Source organism: Aquila chrysaetos, chromosome Z (genome assembly GCF_900496995.4).
Source record: "Aquila chrysaetos chrysaetos chromosome Z, bAquChr1.4, whole genome shotgun sequence".
NCBI classification, from domain to species: Eukaryota; Metazoa; Chordata; class Aves; order Accipitriformes; family Accipitridae; genus Aquila; species Aquila chrysaetos.
In genome coordinates, this window is record NC_044030.1 from 44,094,313 (window position 1) to 44,108,198 (window position 13,886).

Sequence of the window (13,886 nt, forward strand, 5' to 3'; positions counted from 1 at the left end):
CGACCCCTCCCACAAAAAAGCCAACTTTCCCCCAAGGACGTCTTCCGCCTGGTCACTCTCACCGGCGTTTCAGCCGGCATACCCCAGTTACGCAAACAAGCGGGAGGTTTCGTCCTTCTTTCAGGCATTTTCTGCGCGGCCGAGAGCACTCAGCAGGTGCCACGGCACGCACCGGTGCCATTACGCGGCCGGGGCGGGGGAAGGTGCCATGTTTGCCCGCCCGAGTTACAAGGCGGATTCACGGGACGGGCAGGAGAAGTTCAGCCTCTCCCCCGAGCGCTCAGGGCCGGGCCGCGGGTGGGCCCCGGCTCCTTCGCGCGGCCGCCTTGCCCATCCCTCCCTGCAGCGAGCTGCCGGGGATGGCGGATGCGGGCCTGTGCACCGCCAGCGCCCGGCGGCAAACGCACGCAAGGCGCAGAGGAGCTCCCCCGCCGCCGGGTAAGCCGCTCCCTCCCCACGGAGCCCCTCGCCGAAGACACCGCTCGCGGGGCGAGTTCTAACGCCGCGCCGCGCGGTAGCAGCCGCGCTAGCAGAGGATGGGGAGAGAAAAAAACAGCCAAACCACCGCGGCGCGCCCGGGGAGGCGGAGCGGGCCGCGGGGCCGCGCCGGGGCCGCGCCGCTCCGGAGCCGCCGGCCCGGGCCAGGGGCGCGCGCAGGCGCCGCGCGCGGGGGCGCGGGGGACGCCGGCGGCCCCGCCCGCCACTCCCGCCCGCGAGCCCCACGTTACTTTGATTGACAGCTCAGCCTCTCCGCTCGCCTTCCTACCGACCTGCCCCTCCTCCCCGCGGCTCCGCGCGCTCCGCGCCCTCCTATTGGCCAGCCGGGAGAGTTCCTGCCGCTCCGCCAGAAACGGTTCCCAGCGAAAGGCTGAGAGGCGGCGGCACTCGGGCTCTCGCTATTGGCCCGCGGCCCCGGCCCGCATCACGGCCCCACGTTGGTGCCGGGGCCAGCGATTGGGCGGCTGCCGCGGCCCCCCTCCCCACACCCGTCGGGGCTCGGCGGCGTGGGCGGGGCCGGGCGGCTGGTTAGCTGGCGGAGTGTGAAACCGCGTGCTAATGTAAGCGGCGCGGGCGAGCACAGCGCGTCCCGCTCGGCCACGGCCGCGCACCCGTCCCGCCGAGCGCCTCCCGCGGGGCCGCCCCAGCCGCCCCTCTCCCTCGGCCGGCGCGGAGGGGAGGGGGAACGGCGGCCGGTGGCGTATCCGGCCGCTCGGGTCCGGATTTTTCAGCCGGGGAGAACTTTATCCCGGCTCGGCGAGGAGCGGTGGGGCGGCGCGGCGGAGGGGGAGGATGAGGATGCTGCTCCTGCCGCCGCCGCCGCGATGTACCGCGCTCGGGGGGCTCTGGTGAGACGCGCAGCTCCCCGATGCGCGTCCGCCCGGAGGAGGCTGCAGCGGTGCTGTTGCACGAAGGTGCTTCCCGTCTGGTTTAGCCCCGATACGGACGCTTCTTTTTTTTTTCTTTTTTTTTTAATTTTCCTTTTTTTTAATCCCCCCCCCCGACGGGGCGGGCGGCTTGGCCGGTCGGGCCAGTGGGCATTTTGAGGGGGTTTGTTTTTCTTTTGTCCTAGGGACCTCTCTGCAACTAACGGAAGAGTCTCTGCTGCGTGTGTGGTTCCCCCTCCTCTGCCCTCCTGCGTTTCGTGCATGTGCTACTGGAGCTGCTCCGATCGGGGCCGGCTGTGCAGAGCCCCCCCTCGCCCCCTTCTTCCTCCTCCTTTCGCCTTCCTCCCTTGTTCGTCGCTCCGTATCTTGCCGATGACCCGGCCCCTCCGCCGACGCCCGGGAGCAGCGCGGCCCTCCCTGGAGACTTTTTCTCGCCCCTCCGGCTTGCGACGGTCCCGCCGCTGACACCGCGTCCCGCTTCCTCGGGCTGGATTTTCCCCTCTTGGCAAGAGGCAGAAGTGGGGAGAGGAGTCGCCTCCGCCCGGGGTTTCCGGCCTTACAATTACATCGGCAACTTGCGAGACCGAGAGGGGGTTTATTCACTCGCGGGGCGGCCGTGGCCACCCCCCCCCCTCTCCCCCCCCGCCCCCTCCGCCCCGTCGGGTCCCGTCCCGTCCCGCCGCGCCCGGGCGCTGCGGGCGCCGCCCGCCGGCAGGAGCGCCGCCGAAGGAGCGCGGAGCGGCGGTGAGCGTCCCGAGCGCGGCCCGTCCGCCTCCCCCGGGCACCCCCGGCCCTCCCCGGAACAGCAGCAACAAAGGACGCCGCGGGGCGGAGGATGTCCCCGCGGCGGGGGCACTGAGCGGCGCCTCGCCCCGCTCCTGCCCGCGGCGGCCGAGGGAAGGCGGCCGGCGGGTGTCGCCGCTCCTGCCCCCCTCGGCGCCCCGGGTGTGAAGCCGGGGCAGGGCGGGGGTGCTCGCCGCGAGAACCGCGCTGCGAGGGAGCCCCGCCGCGGCCGGAGCCATGTTCCCCCAGAGCCGGCACCCTGTAAGTACGGCCCGGGCCGCCGCTCCGCGGGGGTGGGGGCGCGGGGCCGACGGGGGAGCGGGGCGGGGGCTGGGCGGTCCGGGCGGCTCCCCGCTGCCGGCTCTGCCCCGCTGGGGCGCACCCTCGGCTCTCCCCCCCCCCCCCCCCCCCGGCTGGGGGGGCGGGCGCCCTCCCAAGTTTGTCCCCTCCTGGCAGGAGCGGCGCATCCTGCCTGCCGGCGCGGCCGGGGAGGGGGCGCGTCCCCTCCCCTCCCCCGACCTCTTTTGTTTCGTGGGCAACTTATTTGCCTTGGGAATGACAGCGGGGCGGGCGGGGGGGTCGCCGCCGGGCTGGGCAGCATCCCCCTCCCCGCCGAGTGCTGCGCCCGGGCCGGGGCCGGCCGTGCCCCCGCGGCGGGGGTCGGCGGGGAGGAGCCGGCACGCCCCGCTTTCGTGTAGACGGCAGCGGCAGGAGCGGGTGGGTTGGGGCCGGAGCGGCTCCCGGAGCGCGGTTAGCCTCGCCCCCCCCCAGCAGATGAGGGACGGGAAGGTGGGTAACAAGTGCGCAGCGCCCCGGGGCGGTGGCGGCCGGGCCGGGCCGAGCACTCCCTCCTCGCCTCCCTCCCTCCCTGCTTCCCTCCGGCCCGGCCGCGGCGGGCAGCGCCGCCCAGTCCCCGTCCCCCCCGCCCAGTCCCCGTCCCCCCGGGGCGGCCGCGCTGTCTCTGAACGTGCCTCTCTCTCCCGTGCCGGCCGCCGCCGCGCCAGACCCCGCACCAGGCTGCGGGCCAGCCTTTCAAATTCACCATCCCGGAGTCGCTGGACCGCATCAAGGAGGAGTTCCAGTTCCTCCAGGCGCAGTACCACAGGTGAGCGCCGGCGGGACGCCTCGGGGCCGGGGTCGTTGCCCAGTCCCCGGCCGGGCGCGGGGGGCTGCACTGGACGGCCGCGTCCAGGCGGTGGCGTGCGGCGTCGCGGCTGAGCCCCGCCGCGGGACTCGGCACCGCCGGCCTTTGCCGGCCGGTTTGGTAAAGGGAGGGCGGGGGGGGGGGGGGGACCCGACCCCCGGTCCCCAGCGGTGGCGGGGGACGCTCGGGATGAAGGCAGCCCTGCCCGGCGCGGGTCCTCCTGCCGGTGTGCTGCTGCCCGGGCAGCTGCCAAAGGGTGGTGATGTCGAAGCTGGAGCGGTTCGGCGCTCGCGTGCGTTTAAAAAAAACCCGGTATGTGTTAGGGATCCTTATATGGAGGATTTTTTTTTAAGTATGTCGAGAGAAGAGCTGCGCTAATTCTGTGGCACAGAGCATTAAGGAGGCTAATTCTCATGTTTGCTCATTTGTGTGTGGTGTTAATGCAAAGATTAATAAAATGCCAGCGTGCGATGCTTAAAGAGCCGAGAAGGGTTGTTAAAGCACGCAAGTACGGGAGTACTAACACAAAGTTGACGTGAATCAACTGAAGCTGGCATGCGTTTCTGACTGCTGTGCTGTCCCTCAGACGTTTTTGTTGCGTTTGTGCTTGCTGCTGAGGTCCCTACAGAGATTTAGGGTATGGGCTGTTGCGTACAGAGGGCAATTGGAGTTAAGGGGTGTTAATCTTCCTTGATTTTGTACTTGCACGCACCTGCAAGATCTGGATAGGAATAAAAGCTTTGCAGGATTCCCAGTTAGAAATCGCTTGGTTTTCATTAGGCTTTCTCTTTCTTACCTGTGATACTGTAGTCTTAGTCTTATCTAAAATCATTAACTTATTTAAGCCACTTATTGCTCTAGAAATGCAGTGTAAACTATAAACATCCAGTATTGCAGCAGTAAGTGAAAAATGCTGGCTTACACACTAACTGTTTCCTAGGCTGCTTACTAGTGTCATTTAAAAAAAAAAAAAAAAAAAAATCGGTTTGCCAGAGAACAAAGGGAATGTTGATGCATTTGCCCTCAGTGAAAGTAGTCAGAATTACACTGTTGTTAGTGATGAGATATGCAAGTGCCAAATGCAACTTCTTTTAATTTATGAAAATGAAAATAGAAAACAAATTTGCTCTTAAGTGATAGTCAAAGTTACTGACTTTCAAGCTGTGGGCAAGATAACATGAGCTACAGTGTACTTAAGGTTAAGAATTATAGACATGCTCAAGTTGTAATTGTAAACGTGAGTGGTGTTACTTGGCAGTAATTTACCAAATGTCCTATGCAAAGAAATACCTCTATTTTACTACTGAGAAGTACTTCGGAGAAATTCAGATCCTGTTACAGCTTGAAAGTTGTAGCACTTCATAGCAGGTCTTTGTCAAAGTATAAAGATTGGATACGTTTGGGTTCCTGAAACAGTTTGGGTCTCATACAGCACCCATGAAATACCTCTTAAATTTCCTGTTTGTCCTTTGTATTTAAAGTATGAATTACGTCTTGCTCTCTATATCTGCATGTTAGTTTATGAGGTTTTTTTTAAGTAGCTGCTACTGTCAAAATACAAATAAAGTGAGTAGATGTCAAAACAAATTACATAAGTTACATTAAAGTGTGATCTATTTTGTAGCCTTAAATTGGAATGTGAGAAACTGGCAAGCGAAAAGACAGAAATGCAGAGGCACTATGTGATGGTAAGTATATGTGGTTTTTCTTTATTTCAGTAAATATCACCTAATACAATGTAAGCCACCATAAGAAAATAATGTATGCTCCTTTATTTGCAGTATTATGAAATGTCGTATGGATTAAACATTGAAATGCACAAACAGGTAAGGCATCTTGTTTTCTAAAGCACAAAATCTGTAGTCTGTCTAGTGCATTTAAATGTAGCCGTTCTGTTTATGTTTGGATAACTGTATCGTGTGTCTGAATCAATAGGCTGTGATTAGTAAACCTTTGCCTACCTGCTGTCAGATGAGGTATAGATTAGGTTGAGCGACAAGGCTTTCTTGGTACTGGTCCTGAAAGATGTTGGCAAAAATAGAAAGGTCTTGTGTCTGTGGTTTCAAAAATGTAATTCAGTGTGTTACGTGGTTTTATTTTGTTAGTGGTAGAGCCTTTGATATGTAGAACTGGTCTTATGTGTGTGTAGCGTATGTAGTGATAGTTGCTCAAATCCTTGCCATTTAAAGGCATGAGAAGATTAGTGACTTGGAAAGCTCTAGTTATGACTATGAGTTTGCCAGTTCCCATAAAATTCACACTTATAGCCACTATAATGGTGAATAAAAAGAGTATTGAACTGGAACAAGACACTAAGGACCTCATAAGAGAAGAAAAGCTAAATGATAGCTCAGCCCGGAGGACCCTCAATTGAGTAGTCATTGTCTGCCAAATAAAGCATTAATGGCAGGGTGTAAGTATTCTGTAGATATGCTGACATTCACTTTTTCATCAAGATGCTGGTACAATAAGTCTTTCAGAAATCGATGGCCTCCTAAAAAAAATTATCATTAGATGAAGTTGCACAGTTGGACACATTTCAAAGTGCAACAATACAATTCCTTCTTGATGTGTATGTGCTATTTCATCTAAAACTCTTGTTTCATTAAATTAAAGAGCATGGCTGACCGGCTAGGGCACAGCGAAGAAATTGATTAGTTCAGGCTTTGGATCTTCGGTATATTCAAAGACTTTCATTAAGCAAGTGAATTGCAGAGTTGAATTTTGCTTTTGTAACTCTGAACTCTTTGATTATTTTTTTGTTTTGTTTTCCCCTAAAAATATTACATTTGATGAGGCAATACTGTAATTCCATGATAACCTTCTGTCTGCAAAGCTGGGTAGGTATTCTCTTGTTTTTTAGAGATACACTTGTTTGAATCCAAAGTGTTGGTAAACAAAGAACTATTATGACAACCTCATTTTTTTCTGAAGTAATGTGCCAAATAGGTAGATAGAACAACTAGACTAGTGTTTGATTTGGTTCTGTACTGTAGCTGCATTAGTCGTCTTCTTTCTTGCCTTTTAGCAGAATGTCAGTTTTTCTGTGAGGTGACTTTTCCAGGGTTTGTGATTTGGAGACTTCTTCCTTGTGGGTTTTTTGTTTGTTTGTTTGCTTCGTGTTTTGGTTGGTTTTTTTTTTTTTTTTTTCCTTCTCCTAAACAACATTTTTTGGCACACTAACCTGTGAGGAAGCCAACATCTGTATAGGAGCCTCATTTGGTGCAAAATGGATGTTGTCTTCAGAAGATATTTGAAGGGAACGTGTGACTTCAGTAAATGTACTAGGAATTAACTTTAGATAAAATCAATTAAGCCCACAAGATTAAAGAGTGTCAGAACTGAGGTTTCCATTTTGACCTTAACATCTGTGTATTGCAAGGGTTTAATGTTCTGTATGTATGGCAACTATAATTACATACCCAGTAGGCAGTGATACTTCGGAAGCTTTTAAGATTTATGACAGAGCATTATACCTATGTCGGTTCTAGCCGAGGAGAGTAGAGCACACTTGCTCTGTGTATTGTCTTAAGGAAAGAATATGCTTTTGAAGGCATAAATATATTTCCCTGGATATGAGTCTCAGATACTATGCTTTTACATGTTAAGTAATTCTAATTTCTGATAATGGTAGCACCTTCATGTTAAAGGCTCTTGATTTAGGTGCTTGCGATGAGGATGCCAAATGGTGTTACAGTTCAGTGTGTAGGTGGTCTTAGATTACAGGAAACAAAGAAACCTACCAATGATATTCTTCTGAATTTCCACTGCTAACAATAAGTTCTGAGGAGGCTTTTGGCAGATAGTAATCATAATTCTTATTAAAACTGGTGATGTCTAGCCCCAAGGGTGTAGCCAGGCTCAAATTGATGCTTTTTGCTGGCTGATCACCAGCATGGCCTAAGTGCTCATTATGTTGTAGAGAGGGCCTTTGGAGCTCTCATTACATTTGACAGGAATTCTCTCTAGGGGGAAACTGGGCATTAGCTAGACTCCTGACAGGCTGAAATTATTCCTGCTTTATGGCTTATAACCAAATGCTAGCAAGGCATCATCAGGGGACACGAAAAATTGTCATTTCTGACAACATCTTTGTTACTGAAAAATGCAGTGATGGGGAAACTTCCACTGAACAAGCTTTAACATTTTTAAGGCCTGCCTCTTACGTGGATGCTGCACTCACTCTATGTGAAGCCCTTCAGAGTGCTTGGGCTGCTGATTGAAAAAACCAAAAAATTACACTGCAGCAGTGTTTACGCAGCGTGGTGCATACATCACTGTTAAGGTAGAGTCACTTCGATAAAATGAAATAGTTGCAGTTTTCCTGCGTATGAAAGGGTTGACTTCTGGTACCGCTACAGTTGCATCAGCACTTCTCTCTTTATTTAACTTGGTAATCTATTATAATTTGACTAAAACAAAGTTAGTCAGGACTTGAAAGTTGCTATAAATGGACTCAGTTGAGGTGAACTTCTCATACACAGCTGTACTGCAGAGCTTTCCACTTGAATATGTTGCATTTGAGTCCAGAAATGGCCACGGTAAGGCTTCCTTCACAACTTTAGCTTTGGCACTTTGCAGTGTTTAATTGCATAACTGTGTACTTAAATCAAGGTGCTGCTGCTGCATTTCAACCTGCTGGCTGAACAGTGGTCAGGAAATAATCTTTCTTGGCACATTTGTGGCTGTTTTGTGGGTTTGTTTGTTTGTGGGGTTTTTTTGTCTTGTGTCTGTGTGTTTTTTTTATTTTTCCTTTATTTTTTTTTTAAGAATTTCAAAGGTTAGTTCTTAAGAGGGTGTTGTGTGTGGATTCTTACACTGTTTTCAGAGAAATTATTTCAAGGTGAATAGCTACTAAGTTTTGCATACCTGAAACAGAAACAAGCACCTGAGGATTCATTTAGGATAGAAGCACTTGATTCAGATACTGTTTTCATATGTGTCAAGAAGACAGAATGAATAAGGACATTTTGTGTGGTCTTAGGTTTCTCTTCTGTGTTATACTGTCCAAGACAGATTTTCCCCACTGTGACATCTGTGGCTGGCAAAGCAGATGCATCAACTGCTAGTGCCAAGATGTAGAGTTGGTTGGGTGTTAAAAATGTCACTGTACTTAAAGGGTTGCTGCCCTTGACTGTTAGGGCAGGGCCTCTTTATTTTCACGAGCTCGCTCTGTCGTCTTATGTCATAAGTCAGAAGATAAGGCTTCCTGTGCGTTTAATGCCTAGATTGTTTAGGTGCAAGATTAGCTTTTGTTCAGTGGCAGGCAGCCAAAGAAAGAAAAATTCATCACTGCTGAACCATCTGACAGACTATATAAACTACTACAGTTATGTGGATTTCTGCTATCCCCACAGTGACAGCTAGGTTTCCTTCTCTTTGGGTGGGTTATTGTGATCTCTGTGACCTGCCTGGAGGCAGACCTGTCATTCAGTGCCTTGCCCCTTGTAGAAAGTATAGAAACTCCCAAACTGCATTATGTTAACCAGTTGTACAAGAGTTAAATGTCTGGTTTAGCCTGGACTGTTTTGTGGAATCTTTTCCAGGGCTTTATGGCAAAGGACAGAATCTTCTACTGGTATCTCATTATAACATCAGTCTTCAGGAGTGGGTTAAATAGAAGAGAATTAAGGAGCTTAGTTAGCTCTCTACAGCTGCTGAGTAGGATGGCTGTGCTGTTGAAGAAGATTTAAAGACAAATTAATTCTTTTTTTTCTCTTCTCCTGCTTGCATTTTAATTATTGGAATGAAAAACTTCATGAATCCTTAAGGTTTTGGTGGTGTGCAGTGAGTGTTTCAAGAGCATTTTACATTTGGCACTGCTACATAAGACATGCAAAACCTATTTTTATTTAAAAGAGAAAATGATATGGTTGATTGGGACATAATATTTTTCACTCAAAAAGTTGTACTTATTGTACAAATACTGGGTTTCTAAATTAGTACATTTGTATCACCAATGCAACCATTTCAACCACAACTAGAGTTGCCAGTTTGAATGGGAAGGAAAGACTAGAGTAATGATGAACTTTCTTGACTTTTGAACCACATTTGAGCTTGAGGCCAGCATTATTGTGAAGGAGTTACCTGACAGATACAGGGCACTGTGTGAAATGTGTTTCCATCCAGCTTTTAGATAACCATATTGTCAGATACCATCTATTATGTCAACTCCGTATACAACTTAATCTGAAAGTATGCCACAGTGTAAACACTGTACATATGTTAAATACTGCCTGATCATCTCCCATTTTAGACCTGGTCTGCTAGATTCCAGGTTCCTCACAGAGCTGTGTAGGGAGAGAAGAAATGCATTCCTACCGCCAATGTTGTTAAACTTCCCTTGCATTGCTGGAACTTTCGTTGTCAAATGTCTGTTGATGTACTTTATGGATTGGTTCAAGTGGGCAAAAAAAATGTCCTGGTACTTTTTGAGGCAGGAAGAAGAGTAAGAGGGAAGATGCTTTGTGAATGTGCTTCTGTCACAACAAATTCCAGGGAAAAAGCTTAATGCTTTTCCTCCTTCTGCTGGTTGTTATACCAAATCAAGCTGAGCATTTGAGTTGCCTTTCCTCCCACCCTACTCCACCACTGAAGTGTTTGTAGCAAGGTGGTAAAACTGCATTGTGTCCCCTGTGCAAAATAGAAGGTAGGTTTGATAGTAGGATAGGTTTGAAGATAGGTTTGATAGATTTTCTAGGTTTGATAGTAGGTCACCATTGGCATACAGTAAAAGCCTTTAAAAACAATTTTAGGTTAACTGGCGCTTATCAGAAGACTGCGCAGTACTGTTATTTTAAAAATAACAGCTTTGAGTGGAACTAATGAGGTTATCTTTCTACTTCAGGTAAGATTTAGGGATATCTAATGGCAATTATGTCAAACACTACTATTTTTGTCTTTTGCATCACACTTCTTAGTTGGACTCTGAATGTAGCTATTTGACCAATAGTAGTTGCTCATATAGTTCTTTTAGAAAGGTGAAAAACAACAGCTGACAGGGAGAATTCCTGATTTTTCAGCATATATTTGTCAAAAGTAGCTCATTTAACAACTCAGTCCTTATGATTACTTGTAGGCCATGGCTTTTAAAGTACTTGCAAGTTGGTGCCATGTTCAACCTGAACTTGCAACCTGTGCTTTTGCAAGTATCGAATTTCCATCTTAAGTATTTTGTGGAGGTAATCTCGCATGACATCTCTGGGCAATGCTTTCCAGTGTTTGACCCACCCTTGTTCTGAAAAATTTTTTCCTTCACTGACAGGGACTTTGCCTTTCAGCACTGGTGACCATTGCCTGCCTTTTGTTCTTCTGCTGTGCACCTCTAAGAAGAGTCTGGCTTAGTCATAATCACCTCTTTGACAGCAATCAGATCTCCTCTCCCATTAATCCTCCTCTTCTCGAAACTAAACAAATCTAACTTCTTCCTCGTACGTTGTGTGCTCCGATTCCCTGATCATCTTACTAGTGTCACTTAGTGACTTGCTCCATTTTGGCAACATCTTCCTTCTTGCCGAATGAGGGGAACAATTTATTTTAATCAGCTAGCTGGTTACAGTCATACTATTGCATCCTAGTATGAGGTGTAACCTTCATCAGTACAAGGGTGTGGGGCTGATGTGTATTCAACTTGTCCTCCAAAACACCCATGTCCTCTTCTGCAAAACTGCTTTCTCCTGTGTTTCCACCCTGGCATTGCTGTTGTGGGGAGGAGGTTGTCCCAGGTATAGGACAAAAACCAGCCTCTGTTTGTTTTGAACCTGGTTTCCGCTATCTTTATTTGATAGCCCCTAGTTCTCAGAATAGACAAGTCGTTGATCCCTAGCTGTTTTTTCAATGCACTCAAAACTTTATGTGTCTGTCGTAACCCATCTGTGTCAACTCCTTTTCAGGTTGGGCAGTCCCAGCCTACACAGTTGTGTAGCTTTCTTTGATCATCTTCCTTGCTTTTTCCCTCAACCTTTTTCATTTTTAACTTAGCCTGTTGAAATGAAGGGACTAGAAATATGTGCAGTTCTCAGGGTGAGGTTTATAGTATCGCATAATTCTGTTTTCTGGATGTTTGGGTTTTTTTTTTTTCTTTTTTCTTTTCCTCCTTTAGTAAAGTTTCCAATATCTGATTTCTCTTTTGGCTGCCATGAAATGCTGAACTGCTGGAGTCCCCTTTCACATTAGAGGTCTTGCTCATGAACAATGATTGTAAGCTCAGGAGCCATCATTTTACATTAAGGCTAGGGATGGCTACTCCCAGTGTGTGTAAATTTTGTTTATATAAAACTCTTTTGATTACCCACTTAGACTTGTAAGGTCTCTTTGCAGTTCTTCAGCCATTGTTTTTACTTTGAATGAATTCTCTTATGGAGCAAGCTTTCTTACCCACTGCTTGCTGTATTTTCCAGGCTGCACTGCTGAATATATTCATAAAACAGATTGCAGTAAAGGCCCCTATGAAACTCAGCCGGTGCCCTGTTTATGGCATAGTGCTGGAGATGATTGAAGAGTAGATTAGAGCTTGCTGAAATTGAGTTTATTCTTAACTGAATTCTAGTTTAAATCTGACTAGGCTTAAAAATCAGTTATTTCCTGAGGTTGTCTCTTAAAAGAAGCCCTAGTGATGCACTTTGGTACTTAAAAAAACAGGCCACCCTGTTGCTGTGTCAAGAGTCATATAAACAAATAGAAATAATGTTGAAGTTTCTCACTTGGAACAATAATCACAGTATGTTTAAGTGCAATTGGAATAGGAAAAGGTTTATAGTGTTGTTTCATAGGGTAGTAGTATTTTAAGTTTGTAAGTGTTGAGTATTTTAGTTGTAAGCAAGCCTAGTTGTTATAAAAGACGCTAGCTGGGGAAAACAGTTGAGGAAATTAATCAGTTTGGTTTCACTGAACTTTTATAATGATAATAGTATTCTGTGGCTAATGATAAATTGCACAGTGTTTAAGAAGATTTTGATCTCTAATTGGGGGTTGGCTGAGTTGCTCTCACCTTTTCTTTATGTTCTTCAGATGTGTGAACAAATTAGCACAGATAATTAAATTACAGATTAAAGTTCTTTGAGGGGTGTTGGGTAAGCTTTGTGTCAGGGCTGCTTATCTGGAAATATTTTGTACTTCTTAGGTGATCTGAAGGGCTAACTAGCCTTTTTGGCTATGTGATAACAAACCAGCAAACTGAGGTTAATTTGTGTTTTGGTGTAGGGGTGTCTTTTGGGGTTGGGTTTTTTGGTTTTTTTTTGGGGGTGGGGTGGTTTTTTTTTTTTTGGTGCCGCTCCCCTAGCAGCATGGATGTTCTTTTTTTTTATTCCTCTTGAAGCTTTTTGTTGTTTGTGTAAACAGTTGGTCAAAGCAACTTACTTGTAGGGTGACCAGTCAGTGTATTGACAAGAACAGACACAATAGAAAGCTGCATTAGAAGGCAAGCCCTTGGGATTTGCAGTAAATATATTACAGAACACAAGTGAATTGCCGATACTGCTTGTTTAGCAGTTTGCAAGGGCAATGGTAGTATGGATTTTTGAATTAGAAGGGAAGGACTGTTCTTTCTCTGTGCTGGAACATCTAGTTGATGGCTGAGGATAAAATTGATTTAGAGAACAAAATGCTGCCGCCTCTATTTGTGCCATTTTAAAGGCTTCTATGGATTAGCAAGCAAAAACAAAAAGATAGCTTTCAGTTTTGGAGAAGGGAAGCAAGAATGGGTATGCTTGTTCAGCTGCATCTTAATTAGTATTAAGTCTATGAGGAAACCTGCTTTTGTTAGGTCAAGAAAAGGAAAGGACATCTGAAACTGAGTGTTTTTTATGATCTGTGGAAATCTGCCTGTTTATGAAATTGTTTCTAAGTGTTCTAAAACCCCTGAATTGCTGTGCTTACTGCTTCACAGTATGATGATCTCTACTTTTTTAAATGTAGAAGTCTGAATTAAATCTCTGGTGGGAGGGGATGAAACCGCCACAGTTTCTTGGGAAAAATAACTAATAAAAAGATCATTCTTTTGCAGGGTTGACACAACAGTTTCCATTTACAACAAATTTTTTTTTTGTTTTGGTTAAAAAAAAAAAGCTGAAACATTTATCGCTGTTCTTCATGTGTGAGTTTGGGTGTAAGGTCATTCTGCATTTCTATTTTTGTAACTGGTTATAAGGTTTCCAGCCGTTACTTTGCAGAGAGCTAGCGGTCTGTGGCCTCAAGTGATGGACATAAATTGCCAGTTAAGCAAACACAAAATCTTTGATTAACAGGGAAGCTCTTAGGCTGTTTCTTTAAACTGAAATATGAACTGTAGAACACAGCACTGGAAAGTACCTAGTACCTCCCTGTGTCCTAGCAGGGTCAGCTATACCAGCATCGTTGCTGATAGGGTGCTTGTCCTATCTTAGCAAAGACTTAACAGCAGTGGTGACTCACAAGCTCTCTAGGTAGCAGCGTGCTTTTATGTCCTTGCTGTTGAAGTGCTTCTTCAGTTAAATCTCAATCTTTTCTGTTGCAGCTTCAGCTCTTTACTATGCATTTTCCTCACCCTGGATAGGGAGAGCAGATCATTCCCCTGCCTTCCAGAACTGTTTTGTATA

General features: G+C 47.7%; 2 protein-coding genes across 7 annotated transcripts in view; both read left to right on the forward strand.

The window, feature by feature from the left end:
• Positions 1-1,366: 1,366 nt before the first annotated feature.
• Positions 1,367-2,401, forward strand: LOC115337202 (basic salivary proline-rich protein 2-like). The gene is made up of 3 exons (XM_030005311.1): positions 1,367-1,426; positions 1,595-2,248; positions 2,298-2,401. The coding sequence occupies exons 1-3, from the start codon at positions 1,367-1,369 to the stop codon at positions 2,334-2,336; spliced, it is 753 nt and encodes a 250-aa protein (XP_029861171.1). The 3' UTR covers positions 2,337-2,401.
• The window catches only part of TLE1 (TLE family member 1, transcriptional corepressor), a 73,818-nt gene continuing 62,246 nt past the window's right edge, over positions 2,315-13,886 (forward strand). For 5 of the 6 annotated variants that reach the window (XM_030003243.1, XM_030003247.1, XM_030003244.1 and 2 more), the window contains exons 1-4: positions 2,315-2,429; positions 3,173-3,273; positions 4,937-5,000; positions 5,094-5,138. In XM_030003243.1, the coding sequence (XP_029859103.1) occupies positions 2,406-2,429; positions 3,173-3,273; positions 4,937-5,000; positions 5,094-5,138 (234 nt within the window). In that variant the 5' untranslated portion in view covers positions 2,315-2,405. Of the gene's footprint in view, positions 2,430-3,172; positions 3,274-4,936; positions 5,001-5,093; positions 5,139-5,199; positions 6,153-13,886 lie in introns of those variants that run through there. The other variant, XM_030003248.2, reaches the window with a different exon arrangement.